Source organism: Podarcis gaigeae (assembly GCF_964106915.1).
Source record: "Podarcis gaigeae genome assembly, chromosome: 12".
NCBI classification, from domain to species: Eukaryota; Metazoa; Chordata; class Lepidosauria; order Squamata; family Lacertidae; genus Podarcis; species Podarcis gaigeae.
Window position 1 is genome coordinate 37829940 of NC_139688.1, and position 17930 is coordinate 37847869.

At 44.1% G+C, this 17930-nt stretch overlaps 1 protein-coding gene across 7 annotated transcripts in view; it reads left to right on the top strand.

The window, feature by feature from the left end:
- CREB5 (cAMP responsive element binding protein 5) overlaps positions 1-17930 on the top strand; it is a 264608-nt gene that overhangs the window by 88819 nt on the left and 157859 nt on the right. For all 7 annotated transcript variants that reach the window (XM_083705954.1, XM_083705953.1, XM_083705955.1 and 4 more), the window contains exon 6: positions 9834-10006. In XM_083705954.1, coding sequence (XP_083562080.1) covers positions 9834-10006 — 173 coding nt within the window. The remainder of the gene's footprint in view (positions 1-9833; positions 10007-17930) is intronic.

Genomic DNA, 17930 nt, shown 5'->3' on the forward strand with positions numbered 1-17930 from the left:
TTCTATGATTCAATCTGTTTTTAGCAGGTGCCAAAAAAACTGCAGCGAAGATTCCTGCCTGATGTTAACAAGCAGGTAAATCTATCACTAACAGTTCAGTTCCTGTTACAGATAGGTAGCCGTGTTGGTCTGCCATAGTCAAAACAAAAAAAATTCCTTCCAGTAGCACCTTAAAGACCAACTAAGTTAGTTCTTGGTATGAGCTTTCGTGTGCATGCACACTTCTTCAGATACACTGAAGCAGAAGTTACCAGACCCTTCTATATAGTGAGAAGGTGGGGAGGGGTATTACTCAGAAGGGTGGTGGGAATGGGTGATTGGCAGATAGCTGTGATGAGGCTGTTGACGACTCTTAACGACTGCAATAGGTCTTACAGGAAAAAGCAAGGGGTGAGAAGGTGAAAAATGTCTTTGTCATGTATAATGAGATAAGAATCCAATGTCTTTGTTCAGACCAGGTCTCTCCATGGTTTTAAGTTTGGTAATAAGTTGCAGTTCCTAAATATGTTTACTCAGAGGTAAGCTCCAGTGATATCAATAGGACTTCCTTCCCATGCAATTGTGTTTAGGATCGCGGCCCAAATGAACTGATTTCTCAGAGATCTTTTTTTTAAAATTACCATTGACTAATTCCTTTTCATCTCCTTTGAATTATTTTGCCAGCCTCTCAGTGCACTCTGTGTGATGTGCGGCACAACCCTCTGTTTGCTTACTAAGAAGTAAATCTTTCTGAATTCAAGGGGCTTTAATAAGTTTAGGGTTGCAGCCGTGGCATTATTATTTGCTTATAAATCTACTTGCTGCTTAAACGAATGGAGAAGGACAGAGGATTCCGGTTGCTGTGTCAACTGGATTTGTTTCACCTTATACAGGCTGCCCCAATCTATTCTAAGCCTCCCTCAGGATATCCGGGGCTTTTGCAATTGGGCCTTGCTTCCTAGTCCCAAAAGGCATGTTTCCTTTCTGCAAAAGAAATGCTGTTGTTGATGAGGACATATACAGCGAGTAACTACAAGAGTTAATCCCACAATGCAGGCCCTTAATTTGTGCCTCAAGGTCAAAGGAAAAGAAAACAGAAACAATATAGGAGGCATAAATCCACTAAAGCAGGAACAGTCCCCTAGTAAAGTAGAGGATCTAGATTTGATATGTTAGGTATTAGTGGCAGCTAACAATGGGATACTGATCATCCCGTCTTAAGCCCTTTTTGTTGCTTTAGCGAAAGAATGGCCTTTTCATGGCCTCTCCAAGCACTGCAAGACATGTGTGTGGAAATTAATGTACTGGTTATTGTTGCTGTTTTTTAAAAAAGACAGTTCCGTAAGAAAACAACCGATCCCTCTAACATTTGTTACTTCATATACACCTTACCTATCATCAGAAAATAGGGTGACTTTGTACATGCTCCTAAGGAGTCCAAACTGCTGCAACCTGCAGCCTCTCCAGTCCTGCCCTGCCCTGTGTCCTGTGCCCTGTGGGACGTAGGTGGCGCTGTGGTCTAAACCACTGAGCCCAATGGGCCAGTGATCAGAAGGTCGGCGGTTCTAATCCCTGCTACAGGGTGAGCTCCCATTGCTCAGTCCCAGCTCCTGCCAACCTAGCAGTTCGAAAGCACGCCAGTGCAAGTAGATAAATAGGTACTGGTGTGATGGGAAGGTAAACGGCATTTTCGTGCGCTTCACAGTGTCCTGTTGCACCAGAAGCGGTTTAGTCCTGGTGGCCACATGACCTGAAAAGCTGTCTGTGGACAAACGCCGGCTCCCTCAGCCTGAAAGTGAGATGAGCGCCGCAACCCCAGAGTCACCTTTGACTGGACTTAACCATCCAGGGGTCCTTTACCTTTACCTTTTACCTGCTGTGGCGTAGCGTCTGTATCCAGCACCCAGGGCAAGGTACAAAAGAGGCTGGGCACCACAACTCACCTGTAGTGCACCCACAGGAATCTCCGTAGGCTGGCAAAAAGACAGTTGAAAAATGATATATAAACAAATAAAGCTGTATTCGATGGATGAAAGGATATATGATGTCTGACATGATTGAGAATCGCAGAGCCAGAGATGAAGAATTTTAAAGTGTTAAAATCGAGATGTGGAAAATATGGAAACAACGAAGAGAGGCAGGTCAGGCTAAGGAGCCGGTGCGCTGCCACCCAAGGCTTGAGCGGCTGCTTCTGCATCCACGCCAGGCGCTCCAGTGGCACCCTGTCGTGCCTTGTGGCTGCCTGCTCCAATACGGGGGCCTTGGCTGGTGACTCTGTGGTGGCCCTGGGGCAGGAGGGAGCTGGGGGCCTCCTAGAGCAGCAACAACATGGCATGCACAGTGGCAGCCATGGCACGAGAAGCTTGTGGTGCACTGTTCAGAGGTGTTGAAGGAGGAGGGTGTAATAAACGAAAATCTGTCTTTTTTCCTTATGGGGCACACAAGAGCCCTTATAGAGTCCTTTGTAGGTTCTCCATCGGTCGGAGGAAAAAACAGAGGCCAACCAAATAATATTGAGAAGCTAAGGAGTTTGTAAGCCTGATCTTTATTGAACTGTTGCAACAGGGTGCCCCTTCTCACACAGGAGGAGGAGGAGGACCCAGAACCCAGGTGTGTCCACCCTTATATAGACATTTTAAATTGCCGACCTTGGAGTCAAAGACCACCCCCAGATACATCATACCTACATCACAGAAAGGGCGGGCTAAAGCAGAAATCTGAGTGGGTTGTTTACCTCATAATCTGAGTGGGTTGTTTACCTCCTGTCTGGCAAGTTACCTGTTAATATTTACTGGATTGATGCCTTGGGGAGCCTGGCCAGTCTTTTGTAATGATAATACTTAGTTCCTGAGCCAAGTCACAGGCTCACCCTATTCATACACAGACATACCCTTAAGGCAGGATTTGTGAAGGAGAAGACAATGGGGAGGCTCCACCATTTGACCTTGCAGAGAAAACACCTGGTAAGCCTGGGAGTCAAAATGGCTCCATGGCTGCTCTCCTGTGCAGCTTCAGACATGTGGCCTATATATCTATGTACGAGTTTGCTTGGTACATTTACGAACCTTTATTATATACGTAAGACCTTAATTTATTTATTTCAAGGGCATACAGAAGGGGCTCCGCCCCAGCAAACCCACTCTCTACTCGCAGCCAATCCAACTGCCCAAGAGAGGCACACTCTGTGTTGCAGAACCAGAAAAGGGAGCCATCTTTCCTCCCAGTCTCGTGGCAACCCAGTTGCGCCCTTCTGAATGTGTGCCCGCAGCAGTGGCCCCTACTGGCCCCCCCCCATGCTACACCTCTGCTGCCCTGCGTTATTTCATATAGTCAGCAAACCCCACAACACTTACATATAGCAGAGGTGAGCAACATTTGAGCGCATTTGGTCCACCAAAACACTGTCCCTCACTCATGCTGGTGCCTTGAGTCAGCTCTCTTGAATTTGGCAGGAGACGAGTTAGGGTGGAATTCCTTGCAGAAAAGCCTTTTCAGAGCAGATAGGGAGACGGTTATCAGTTTTCCTTGAGAGAATTTCCCCTGGTTCTTGGCTTGTTCCCAAAGGAGCGTTGTAATCTTTAAAAGATTATAGTGCACAATGAAGGGGCATAATTATTAACTAAACTGGAGGAACAATCAGTGTGAAGAAGGACAGTATTAGCATTCCTCCTCTGTTCTGGCATCCATCCACTTCAATCTTGCAGTGACAGGATGCCCTCCTGGAAGTGGGCAATCGCTAAAACGAAGCTGAGCAAAATATCTATATTGCCTTTAAAAACAAACACTCTCTTGTGTATGATTTAGACAATTGCTCGAGGGGAGGGGGAATGGATGCATCAGTACTGTGCTGCTGCCAGGATTAAATTATTATCACTCAAAAAAGTTCCCCCTCTTAAGCCATTCAAGGTTAAGCTATTTTGAGAACATTTGTGTGTAGGGAAACTAATAAGCTTTTTTTAAAAAAAACAACAACTGGAAAGACACTTAGTTTAAAAGCGGAACTTACTTTCTGCACTTTTTCTCTTTCAATTGAAAAGTGGGCAATTCAAAGACTTGGATGCTATAATTTTTTTTTAAATGATGGTAATAGATGCCATTTAATTTTTCTTCACGTACTTGCAAGATTCTTATTTTTTGCAGGTTTCACCCTCCTCCACATATTTTTGATCCGCCAGCTTTGATTTGCATACACAACATTCTAATTACCTCTCCAAGGCCAACCAGTTCTGGATATTTTAAATCCGAGTTGCAAATTTTGAAGGAAGCATCTTTTAAAACAAACCTGGACCTTTATACATTTGGCTACAATAAAGGTGCACTTCTTTGTCTTTGAAGCAGATCTGGCAGTGACCATAATTTAGGAAAGTGTGAAGTTGTTTCATATTGATACAGCCATGTAAAACCATGCAAGGTGAGAGATTCATGTTCATAGTCTGTCATTTGGAAGCAATGCTATAAATCTCCCGACTGGTCTTGAGTGTGGATACCTCTGTAGGAGTTACAGTAACAGAAAAATCAGCATTAATGTAATGGTCTGGGTATCTCAGCTCCTCTTCAGGAGCATTAGCCATGTTTACTGTTTATTTGTATTTGGAAAAATTGTACCCCAAAGTTTTCAATTCACAAACAGCATGAAAAAAGAATCTGTCAAGAAACTATCTTTATGATGAAAAACTTAAATGTCTCGAACATTGATTGAATTACACAGGATTAACTATGTGAAAGGGGGAAAAAGCCAGTTCTTTTTGTCTTAACCGAAGCAAGAGAGATCTGCACTGCATTGGGATTTGGTTCACAGTTTGCTAAGAGGAAAGTGAAATGATACTGTTGCTAAAGAAATGGATATGTAACTTGTGATATTTCATATTTATAGTTGGCTGGTGAACACAGCTTTTTTATGAGCCGGTGGAATTCAAAAGGTCAGAGTGTGATGGATCCTTTGTGGACATTCCATCAAACCTCTATTGGTCCACAGACATAGGCCAATGAGTTTTTAGTATTCCAGTGAGAATCTGGTGACTGAACTGATGGATATGCCAATGGCCACACCATGTTATGCCAAAATGAATCCTTAGAGTAGGGATGAAAAATCACATGATCTCTGGCCATTGGCAACATGGTCCAACACCATTTGGAGGATATAATTATGTATATCTAAGTAGACTTTAATCAGTTAAGTACAATATTATACTGAAGTTGCTGATGGCAGCCTATAATTAGCTATGTGTTTTTAAAAAACAAATAATGACATAATATAGTACCCCACATTTCTCAGCAAAACTGCTGATAATTGTTGTAGTTGAAATTCTATTCCTGATTACATTTGTGGAGCAAAAGTATACGGGATTGCTATAATATAAAGTGATGCTTTCATTTGGACAGAGATACTTACTGAATGAATTTGAAGCAAATATATTCCTTTGCAAGACCATTAACTGTTTTCTATTGAGATTGCGTTTGCTCGACCAAAAAGAAAGAGGGGGAAAAGCTCCAGAGTAGCATGTAATGCTTCATTAGCAGACATAACCTTGTTTGTTTGCTTTTAAAAATTACATTTAGAAGAGGAAATCAGTTTGCACCACTGACATGCTGCCAAATTCCTGTTTTATAAACTCCACAACAGGCAGTTTCAGGAAGAAGGGAGAAAAAATGCTCCCTTTATGGCTTCAGTACTATTAAGACAAAATATAAATAAAAAGCTATCCATCCAGTTGAATTCCCCTGCTCAGTGGCCTTCAATTAGCAGGATGCTGTGCAGTTATCCCGGTGCAACATATAGTAAATGACCCTAATTGTGCGGTACGTATTTTGTGTTACTGCAATTTCAACTGGAACATAAGGAGTGCTTTGTGTGCAGTGCTGCTTGAGTGATGATCTCAGGCAGCTGATTGTTTGTGAAATAAATAACCTTTAGTCCATGTAGTATATGGGTCCTCCTTTTTGAAGCCTGAAATGTACTCTTTCAGTATTCCCCCACGGCAGCGTGTATTTTCCCTATATGAAAATTTATTTTAACATTCTCATGTAATGGTTCGTGATACTGGACTTCATGCCTTTCAAAATATTGCTTTTTTCCTTTAATCTAGAATGTCTTACAACAACAACATCAAAAACTCTGCTCAAACTTTGTTCTAACATAGCCACTGGCACATCCGGTATAAGTTGCATACTATTGTGTATGCAAAAGCATATGTCAAAGGGGATAATCTGTGGGGATACAAAAAAGGGACATGGATGCATGTTATTGATGGGTCTGGAAAACAGGAGGCATCTTTCATTATTCATTTCCATCGATAATTAGAGGGCACCACTAATGAGATCATGTCACAAAAATTAAGATAAAAGATGAAAAGCACTTAATCCATTGTGTTTTTGAGGAAGCCATCAGAAGAGTTAGCAATGTTTACATTTAAGACTAGCTGCACGCAGGAGATGGAATGAAGAAGCCTGTTCATGCCACAAAAGAAATGATTGCCAGGAATGTTTTCTGTGGAAAGTTCTGTAGAGTCTTCCTCTGCTGTCATCATTGCATGGCTGATTTAATCCAATATATGTATACTGGAAGTCTGTATAGATGGTAGCTTAGTAGGTTCTGTTTTAACATTGTGCACTCAACCAAAGCAGGGGGATACACAGCTGTCAGTGTCTCAAATTTCAGTGGTGCCCTGTGCAGCGGCAAAATCTGGTGCCCCCTCTGCCTCTTTCCTTCCATTGGATGCAATAGCAGTGGCACCTGCTACAGCACCCCAACATTGCCCAAATATGATTTTTTGGGGGGGGGGGTTGTAGCGTGGGGGGTGCAGGGAGGGCCGGCCACACCGGGTGCAACATCTGGGGGTTAGGGTTAGGGGGCGCAAATCCACGGGTTAGGGGGCGCAAATTACTTGCCTTGCCCCGGGTGCTGACAACCCACGCTACGCCACTGACCCAGGCTGCTTCCTTTGTGTTTTATGTGTTGACAGTTATTATTTCTCTCGTAAGGCAGGGTAGGGGACTGAGGTAAGCGCACCATTCCTGTCAGGCCTGGAGAGCGTGTGCGCATGCGTGGGTGAAGGGGAAAGCCGTTGGTCACGCTAAGTCAGGCCAGCACCGCTCAAGCAAAAACGTTATTTTCCTCATGTGAGGGAAGACGAGGCGGCAGCGGCTATTTACCTTTCCATGGCTCGCACCGCGTAGCTAATGAGCGGCCTCCCCAGCAGAGCGCAGAACTGCTTTGGAGTACAGCTGCCCAGGCATTCCCCGTTTCTTCTGGCAGGGAGCACCGCCGCCACAGACACCAGCGGGTGTCACTCCTGAGGCGCCTCCGAGCCCCTGTGCCACAACTGTCCTTCCTGAGATCAGTCGCCAGCAGCTCTATGGTGGAAATCCAAACTGTGGCTCCTTTTCCATCTTCCCCACTCCCCACCCCAGAAGCAAAGATTGCTGCAAGCAAGTGCACAACAAACAGAGAAGGTGCTTGTCTCAAGCAGCCACCCGCCTCACTTTTGACCCCCAAGCCTGGCTAAGTCGCAAAAACCATCGCATGCATGCGCTATGCCAGCTGTCTGGATTCCTGGACCGTCCACAGGCTGGATCTAGAAGGCAATTGGGCCTTAGTTTACCAACCCATGCTCTATGTCCTACAATTCTTTGACATGACCTTAGCCATTCAGGCTGATCCTGCAACCTTCCCAAATTATGGCCCCATACACACCATACATTTCCAGTACCCTCCCCCAAATAATTCTGGGAACTGTAGTTTGTCCCTCACAGAGCTTCAACTCTCTGCACCCTTTACAAACCACAGTTCCCAAAATTCTTTGGTGTGTGGGCTTTAACTGTATGGTGTGTGCCCACAACCTGTGACTAAAATAAAACAAAAGCCTCACCTGAAAACTTTTACTTTTGTGTCTGGTAGATTAAAATAGAAGTCAGAAGATTCACTGCATGTTTAAATATGGATAAACAAAGGTCCCGGCAAAGCAGAATTAAACAGGGCTGCCCACTGATTATCAACACTAGCACTATCAATCCCAAAAGTTGGTTCAATGTACTGTATATAGCTCTGGCAGTTGAGAACCAGGAGGCTCAGTGTCCTTTTGGGATTCTGACAAACTATGCAGCTACAATTCGGAAATCAGAAATCCGAGAAAGGTGTTGGGTAACAGATGACCTAACAACCATAAATATGTTATTCCATTTCCCATGCATGCAATGTTTGCTAACGATTCTGTGAGCAGTAGAACTTTGCAGTCAAGCAAAGGGACTCGTATTTTTTACCTAGCTGTTACAGCAGTGTGCATCGCTTTTTGTCTCTTCACTCGTCCATTAACAACTTCCTAGCGCTCTTGCTCATCTTGCTTTTAGCATTATCACACGCTCAGGAGAGTTTAGAGTACTTAGCAAGATATAAAAACCGTGGATATGGCTGCTGTCAAGACTGTTCAGGGCTGGCATTGACCCAACTTGGAACACCCAGGAAGAAGACTAGGCTGGACCAATCAAGATTTGTCTAACAGCAGCAGAGAAAGTTAGTCAAAGTCAAATGCTTCTCAAGCTGGTCATCTGTCTCTGTATGCCTGAAAGATATCTGTTCTTGTTCTTTGTGAGGCAGCATCTGACAGTTAGTGGCCTGCTATGCACTTTCTTGATTAACAGTGAGGGCTGAAGAAAAACTTTAGCTGTGCTTCTACATGGGTGATATTTTTAATGCAATCACCAAAACTGCTTTTGCAAATACAGGAATGTGGGGGTGTGGAGGGCAATTATTACAGAAGATCAGGCGGATGGAGGAATGCTTTACTCCTCACACATCTCCATGGATGCCAGCCCATCCCTGTGTTTGCAGGTTTAGAAAGGCAGCATGAGGTTGGGACGTTGCCGTGCTTCTCTTGGGCAATCTAGTTCATTTCCTCAGGTAATTAAAGGTGATTTTATTATCATGGCACAATGAGTTGGCGCACCTGGCTGTTAAGCAGAAGGTTGGTGGTTCAAGCCACTCAGGGATAGCTGTGGGCAGCATTCCTGCATTGTAAGGGGTTGGACTAGATGACTAGCTGACATCTAGAATTCATAGGCTCATATAATGGAAGGGTTCTATGAATTCTAGATGTCAACTTCCTATTCCTGTTTCAGGTCTCAGTTGCTGAATTCCCTCTAGACACTCACTTATCTGTGGCAATAATGTTACTTTGCATTTAGCCTTAAATTTTTGACTTTCATGTCTAGCTCTTCTTACCACTTAACAAGAACTCTAGGATACTCAAAAACATATCTTGCGTACCAACAGGTGTTAGAGCAATAATAAGACAGCAAATATGAGTCCAGGAATAACTTTGTATTGGCTTAAGATGTCAACTACACCCAGAATAAATGTTAAGCTCTCTCTCTCTCTGTGTGTGTGTGTGTGTGTGTGTGTGTGTGTGTGTGTATGCACTAGTTGTTATTCTGAATCCTGTCAAACCCAATTCACTTATCATTCTCAGCAGATCTAGTACTGTAGCACCAGGCTGAATACTAAATCAATGTGCCATAGACTGACCGTGAAAATCATTTTCAAATGAAATATATATCACACACAGGCAAATGGATATGTGCAAAATGTCTATATTATAAATCACGAGTCAGATGTACGGAAGAGTGATTAGTCAACTTCCAAGTATTTTCAATTTGTGTTGCACTGTAAAAGCAGAAGAGTTATTTTTCATTTCTTTATAGCTGTTAGTTAGAGCAAGATCTATTGACACGCAGTTTGCTGGGAGCCAATAACTTTTCATTTTTTGTTGACACTTCCAGATCCCTAATTTTAGGCAGGAGGGAAATTAAAAACAACACATGATAGCATCCAATTTACTCTCCCAATCCCCTTCTCACAGAATATTTCAATGCATAACGCCGTTGGAGGAGCCATGGCAGCACCGGGGACGCACCAGCTCTCAAATCCAAGGATGCCAAACCACGACACCAGCATCGTTATTCAACAAGCCATGCCATCTCCGCAATCGAGTTCCGTCATAACACAAGCACCTTCCACGAATCGGCAGATTGGGTAAGGACATCCTCAGTTGATTCTTGCTTGGATGAAGTGCTGGCCCTAGGTGTTGTGCCAGATGTTGTGTTTGATGAATGATACACGGCGAAACGTTTGCAAGATAATCTAGAGATGGGTGGCTGCGGTTATGTAGTGTCTCGGAAATTCATGCTCAGTGTTCTTACTGCTGTTGGAACCTGTTGCGCAACAATAAAGGATCTAAGTCTACTGACTGCTGTTTTGCTCCAAATTACTTGGCTAGAATTTCCTTCCTTTACTGACCGCATGGACCCGCGGGCGACTTGTACCCTGACGACCTGAGCTGTTGAGTAGTCTCTCAACCCTTATCAATACTATTGTATTGCTTAGCATTTCAGCCACCGGAAGAGCCATTCATTGAAAACATACTGTGTTTGTTCATATATCTCGGATTACTATCCTAGAGAGAGACCCCACATTTCTTCAGTACAGTTTGTAGTCTGTAATGCAAAGCTAATCATAACTGAGAGCTTAAGTAATAGCCTTTCTTCTCCACAAGAGCCCAGAGCTATCTTTAAAAGGAAAGAAGCTGACCACCCATCAGTATGTTCTGTGACCCTCAGGGCCACCCTACCCATGAGGCAAAGTGAGGCAACTACCTCAGGTTGCAGAATCCACAGGGGCAGCAGATCTGGCCTCCAAAGAATGCATCGCTTGTTTATTGGTGACTAGGAGGCACTGCTGGTCTCAGGGCCATCTTACCCATAGGCACTAGGGGTGCGGGGCACCTGGGTGCCAGGCTCTTAGGGCGCCAGACCGAGAGTCCGGGGCTCAAGAGTTGAGTCCAGGGAAGAGCCCGTCCGTCGGTTGGAGCGCCGCGGCAGTCTCTTCCGCTGCAGGCGGTTCTGCACTGTGAGTTTGGGGGTGATCAAGCCAGTGAGACGCTGAGACGGCCAGCTGGCTCCACCCTCCTGTGCGCCTGGGACTGGGCAACCAGAGGGGAGGCAGCCCCTTGGCGGATCTTTGCACCCCGGCACCACATATGCTTAAGACAGCCCTGGCTGGTCTCCTCCCACCCCTAGGGTGTAAATTGTAGGGGCTGCCCTCTGGGGTCTCCTGGTCTCTGCGCCCACCTGACGTGATTCAGAGTGGGTCCCTCTCTTCCACCACCACGACAGCCTTTGATTCCCACTTCAACCTTTGGGTAAGGTTGATTTGACTTCCCCACTTGTTCCTGATGTAGCTCTTCACTCCCCTCCTCTTCCCCGATTGGGGGAGCACCATTTTCTGCTTCGCCCCAGGTGCCAAAATGTATTGGGCCCCCAGCTTGATTCCAAAGTCAACCCCAACTCCATTATATTTAGGCTGAGGATTTTCTAACCACTCCATGTGCTGGCTCTCCCGTTCATCCATAATGAGCATCCAGCCAAATTGTTGTCCTCAATGAGCATCCAGCCAAGTTGTTGTCCTTAACCCATTAGTGTCTCTTCATACATTGTTTATAATCTATTAGTCTGTTTCCTAACTTTTGAAAGATCCATCAATGGGTATTCTACAGCTTTTCTATCACCCGTAGTAAAATGCATGTCCACCATGTTGTCGTATGCTCAAATGCTTCTTCCTGGACCTCTGGCCTTGAATGAATAAGAATTGCATGATGAGTGCATGAATTGGTATGGTGGGATAGAATTGTGAAACTGCCCTTGCTATAGCTCACCTTTACAATGGGTAGGGTAGGACAGTGGAGGTGAGCTTGGGCTATGCAGGTGCAGCAGTAGAACCAATTTTGCTGCGGCTCTTTCCCTCCCCAGTGCCATCAAAGTCAGCTGTAGTGATGCCAGTGTTAGCTCAACCCTACCAAACTGGTTTCTACTGTGTAAGACTCATTCAGAGATCTTTCCAGATGTCTTTTTCTTCAAAAAACAATGCACAGTGGATGCCTATATATTTCACACACCCCAGGCTCCTTCATTGTGTGTGTGCTCCTGTTGTATTGACCTCCTGTTTTCTTAGCACTGAAAGATAAGAAAATCAGGTTCTTTTGACAATTTATGTACTCATTGATACTGCTATTGGCGTGCGGAATGTGGTTCTGTGAATGTTGTGGGCATCTACCAGCTATTGACATTAGTTTTTTAGCTCATTAGTAATGGAGATAAACCCTTACTCTATGTTGACAGTATTGTGTGATTTCTTTTATATATAAAAAATATAGTGGTAATATATTCTCAAAGGTGTGCCAAAGTTCTGTTGTGTACCTCTCTTACACACTAGAGCTCTGTTCCTGCTTTCACATGCATCCTTTGGGGCAAATGCAGAGAGCTTTTGTAGTTAAATGTTTTAAATGTTTTAACTACATAACTCCCATCATTCCTGGCCGTTGGCCCTGCTTCCATGGACTGATGGCGAGTCTGTAACCTGAAGCGTATGTAGCCTGAAGCGTATGTAACCTGAAGCGTATGTAACCTGAAGTGTATGTAACCCAAGGTACCACTATATACGTTTTTTAAAAACATATATACAAACTGAGCCTACGATGGAGGGTTTAACACCATCATCACCCCCAAAGGCTCTTGTTTCTTCCATAGCTGCAGCCTTGGACTCAAACAGAAACCAAATGTTGTGCTCTCTGACACTCTTTTTCTTGTTTTCTTATAGATTACATCCTCTCTCTCTCTCTTCTCTCTGACACACACAGAGACACACACTTACTGGCACACACGCAACTCTCTACAGTGGTACCTCTGGTTAAGAAGTTAATTTGTTCTGGAGGTCCATTCTTAACCTGAAACTGTTCTTAACCTGAGGTACCACTTTAGGTAATGGGGTATGCCACGGCGGCGCCGCTGCGCGATTTCTTTTCTCATCCTGAAGCAAAGTTCTTAACCCGAGGTACAATTTCTGGATTAGTGGAGTCTGTAACCTGAAGCGTCTGTAACCTGAAGTGTCTGTAACCGGAGGTACCACTGTTGAGAGAGGGGGCATCACCTATTTGCTCTGTTGTACCTTAATCCCCATAAATGGGTCGTCACCCAGGCAATCACTTCGTGGAAAGCTAGTTTGTCTTGATTAGATGTTAACACTTGCTGGATCCAGGGATTAATTACAGGGCTCTGGCACCCACAAACACATAACAGTATGAAGTATTAGGAGAATTTGCTGCCTCAGAAAATGATTCTTTTTATTTTTAGAGAGAGAGAGAGAGAGAGAGAGTGAGAGAGAGAGGGAGAGAAACGAGTGGCCCCGCGAAATACGTTTGTTAAAAAACTCTAAGCTTTTCAGCAGACAATGTCGTAATGGTCTTAGTGCGTCTTAAGTGGGAGCAGAATCTGGCCCTGTAGGCTATTGGAAACTGCAGTGTAGCAACATTCTGATTTTTATCACAACTGTAGATAGTTAAGTGTCAAAATATGGCCCAGCCACCTGCAAATGTTTGCACTGGCTGCAGTCCAATGAAAACAACAAATGGCAAGATAAGGTTTCATTCAAACTGTTGCATTCAGGCCTCACTCCTGCATATGAGACTGGGATTCATCTATATGCATGTGCATTTCATTCCATGAGGCAGAGTGAGGTGTCTTTGGAGTGGCTGTAACTTTTATTTCCAGGTCTTTCTTTCTTTCTTTCTTTCTTTCTTTCTTTCTTTCTTTCTTTCTTTCTTTCTTTCTTCCCCAGGAGGCATGTGTATAAAATGGTATCATCCTAGATACCAGACAGGATAAGGGTTGTTGTGAACAAATTACTGGCAGTGTATAATTTTTATATGCATACTAATTTCGGATGTTAATATACTTTTGCTGCCGAGGAGGCCCCAAGTCAGATAAATGAGAAGAGGAGAAGCAGAATACAGCAATATTTCCTTCCTTCTCCCACAAAAACCACGATGTGGTCCTTGTATATCTTAATAACCAAGCAAAAACAATTTTTTTTGTCATTTCAATGTACTCCTTAGGGTTCTTACAGACAGGTGTTTATTGTGGGATTGGTAGCAACGTAAGCATGCAAGTTTATTGTATCATTCGCATTACACTGTTGGCATCCAAATTTCAATCGATTTTTCTTCTTCTGCATTTGAACTGGATTTACCCCTTCTGTTGAAAATCTAGAAATTTGTTTTTAAAAGCCTGTTTCCGATTACCTGTTTGTGATCTTAGTGGTGTGTTTGCAAATTACGGTAAGCCCCTGTCTGGAACCAACTTTAGTCTGAAAATTCCCATGTGTTGCTGTACTGTCCTTAAAGCCAGTGGCGTAGCTAGGGTTTTGCTGCCCGGGGCTGTCACTGAGTTTGCTGCCCCTCTCGCTGTTCCTCACCCGGGAATCCCGCTGAATTGCCACAGTCCTCCCCTCTGCTCTGAATGTCCTTCCCTTTCCCCCCCCCCTGCACCCCCCGCAACCCAAGGGGTGGGAAGGCACTCTGTTCCTGTCACCTCAGACTCCACCTCTGCTTTACTTAATGCCTCATTGTGTTCTTTCTTTCTCTTGCTTCAAACACAGGCAGAGCTTAAACATCTATCCCTGCCAGGCAAAAGCACCCAAAAATAGTGCAAAGCAGGAGCGATAAGAAGAATGTAATCTCTTATACAGTGGTACCTCGGGTTAAGAACTTAATTCATTCTGGAGGTCCATTCTTAACCTGAAACTGTTCTTAACCTGAAGCACCACTTTACCTAATGGGGCCTCCCGCTGCCGCCGCACCACCAGAGCATGATTTCTGTTCTCATCCTGAAGCAAAGTTCTTAATCCGAGGTACTATTTCTGGGTTAGCGGAGATTGTAACCTGAAGTGTCTGTAACCTGGGGTACCACTGTACCTGCATGTTGCTTCTGTGGACAGCTATAATAATAATAATAATATAATAATAATTTATTATTTATATCCTGCCCATTTGGCTGAGTTTCCCCAGCCACTCTGAGCGGCTCCCAATCAAGTGTTAAAAACAATACTCTCTCCTGGGAGTGATGCGGTGGCCTGGGTGCCCGCAGGCTTCCCGCTGCCCAAACAGTCCACCCGCTGCCTCCCCCTCAGCTGTAGGGTGGCCCGGCTTGCCCTGCCCCATGGGCAGCTGGCCCCGCCCCTGGGTGCAGGGCGCGCGCACCGCCCCAGGCATCCAATCAGCTTGCTCCACTCCTGGTGACAAGCCCCGTTTGCAACTTCAAAAGCACAGCCCATTACTCAGGAAAAGAAAGCCATGAATACCTGAGTGTGGGTGCTCAAGAGCTACAGGTGTGCAGTCCACACCTCAAAAGAGAAGTGGTTCTGGGCAGCTCCCAAGTGCCGGTGGGGTGGCTCAGTCCCCCCTCTCGTCTGCCTCTGCCTCCTGGTAGTGACTGTAAGGGCGATGCTTGAGCCTGAGTGGATTTCGGGGGGGGGCCAGTGGCACAGGCACATGCTCCCCCACTGATGGAAGGGGAAGGCGAGAGGGGGAGGCGGTGCCCCTCTCACTGTGCAGCCCCATGGCACCAAGGGCGGACTGCTCCTCCCCCCCCCCTTCCCTCTGCCAGTGCTTAAAACACACATCCCAAACCGATGTGGTGGAGTCATTTGACTGCATATTCCAGGGGTTGCCAACCTGGTCCCTGTTGATATTTTCACCCCCTCCCATTTCAAGAATCTCCTGATCTGATGTTTAGAGAAAGGAAGGGGCAGAAACTGCTCTTCTGCTCTTCCACTCCTGACTGACTGCCTGATTCAGTGTTTGGAGAGAGTCTTAACTATGTAGTGACTAGATGGCTGAGTGGGAGATGTACCACTCATACAAGCCAGTAGTTCTTTAGTTTGTAGTAGCTGTTAGAAATAAAAGGAGCTATGCTTCACAGCTAGCTTCCGCATTATTTATACTCTGCATGAGTCTGGTGCTCGCAATTTACAGTTGTGAGTCCAGTGCACTGAGACCTGCTTTCGGTTGAAAGGCGTACTGACAGTCCCTACCACCCACTAGTGGGCGTTTCAGGATTCTAGGTGGGCAGTAGGGGGTTCTATGGCACAAGCTGAACCCTCCTTCCATCAAGCACTGGTGGGCAATAAGGAAATTTTACCATCAAGAAAGACGCATTAGTGAGTGGTAGGTATAAAAAGGTTCACTACCCCTGATATATTCAAAAGGGGGAAAAAATCAGAAGAATATAACAGTGACATTCTAACCATGTCTACCCAGAAGTAAGTTCTATTAAATTCAGTGGGACTTCGTGCCAGGTAAGTGACGTTAAAAGTGCAGTCTTAATCAGCATGCTTTGCCTTTGCTTCATTACCGCCAGAATATTTGCTCGCTGGGAAGCCCAAGAGAGGAAAGACAGTAGTCTCTCAAACAGTGAGAAAAGATAAAATAGCATAAGAGTTTATTTTAAAAGCAAGGCAAGGCAGATAAAGGGAATTCTCCCTCCCTCCCCTTTCATTACTACATCTCATGCAACTGATTTCTTACAAAATTATTAATAAATGACCATTTTTGTTTTCACAAAAAGCAAACATTGCATTGCCAGTGAAGAAGGGAAACACTTTTATTTTTTTTTTAAAAAAATACTTTTTAGGGATTTGTTACCAAAAAAGAAAAGTGCAAACATAACAAGAGATAAGGAAAGCAAAGAATCAAAAATGTAAACCATAAAGTGTCACAACCTAGAAGGATAAAAGTGCAAAGATACAGCAGAGTTCCAAAGGGATGATAAAGTATTAACTCATACAAAACTTATCTATATCTATATCTATAATGTATTTTCAACCTTTATTCCTTTATTACTGAGAATAAAAGTTCTGTACAGTGTTGAGTGAGCCCAAGCATTTGCATATATAGAGTATTATTGAGCCACTTCCTCAATAATATTCAATCGAAACCACTGTTTGAGATAGGTGTCCACTCTTTCCTTAGACAGTGAAGATAATTTGATCTGTTCATTTATTATATCTGTGCTCTTTCCTACAACGCCATTTACTTAGATGTTATCATGATGTGGCTCACTTAAAGTGTCAGCATTTATTGATTGGTACCTGAACAACAATGAAATTCTAAACCAAAACAATCTAGATTTTGGACTTGGTATAATGCTGCACATCTGTTTCATCAGTCTGAAGCAAAGATTTTTTTGCACATTTTTTTTTTTTAGGAGAATGGCCTATTTCCATGGGAATCCCAAGTACACCATTTTGAGTTCCATGGTGGAACAAAAAGGTTGGATAGTAATTAAATTAATCAATGTATTTACTTTTAATAGTATGGTGCTATTTTCACTACCATAGGAATATGGGCCCAGGTGCGATGGAGCAATAGGTGGTGGGGCCAAGACATGATTTAGTTGCAATAAATTGAGGACAACCAACTGGGATTTAAACAGGCCACAACTTTATTGATTATAGAGGTTTTGGCACAGGCATTGGGTGTGTATCTTGAATCAATCATTGGAAATGAGCAGTATTATCATTTCTCCCAAACACAAGGAATTGTTTTATAGCTCCTGGCTGGAGTTTCAGCTGCAAGAGCAGCAGCTGCTGGCCTGGTAGGAAATGCAACTTCCTTTCTACAAAATAATCTGTTGCCATTTCTGCTGCTTAATTTACTACTTCTGCTATATTTTATGGAAGGCTCTCTTTAAACATGAATGGACAAAGCCCAAACAGCTTCCCACTCCAGAGTTCTTAATGGGAATCTTGTCCAGAATGAAATCCTGACAACAACTTTGCTGCTGAGCACTCTGAAGCAAGAATAAGAAGCCCTAATGTATCTTAACATGATGGGCAGCTTGTTTATCTGTGGGAACCCTGCATATGTTCCAGAACACTAAGTCAAAATTGGGTGGCCTCCAGTATATGGTTACTCTTGTTTTTGCATTAGTTGAGGGTAGCTCCTTAAGTATATGCCCACTGTAACAGAGATTAGTATTGTGAGTCATCAGTATTTTTGGACACGGGTTGATGAAAATTAAATGAACAGGGCAGAAGCTGTGGAATTCTTGAGGAGTTAACAAAACAA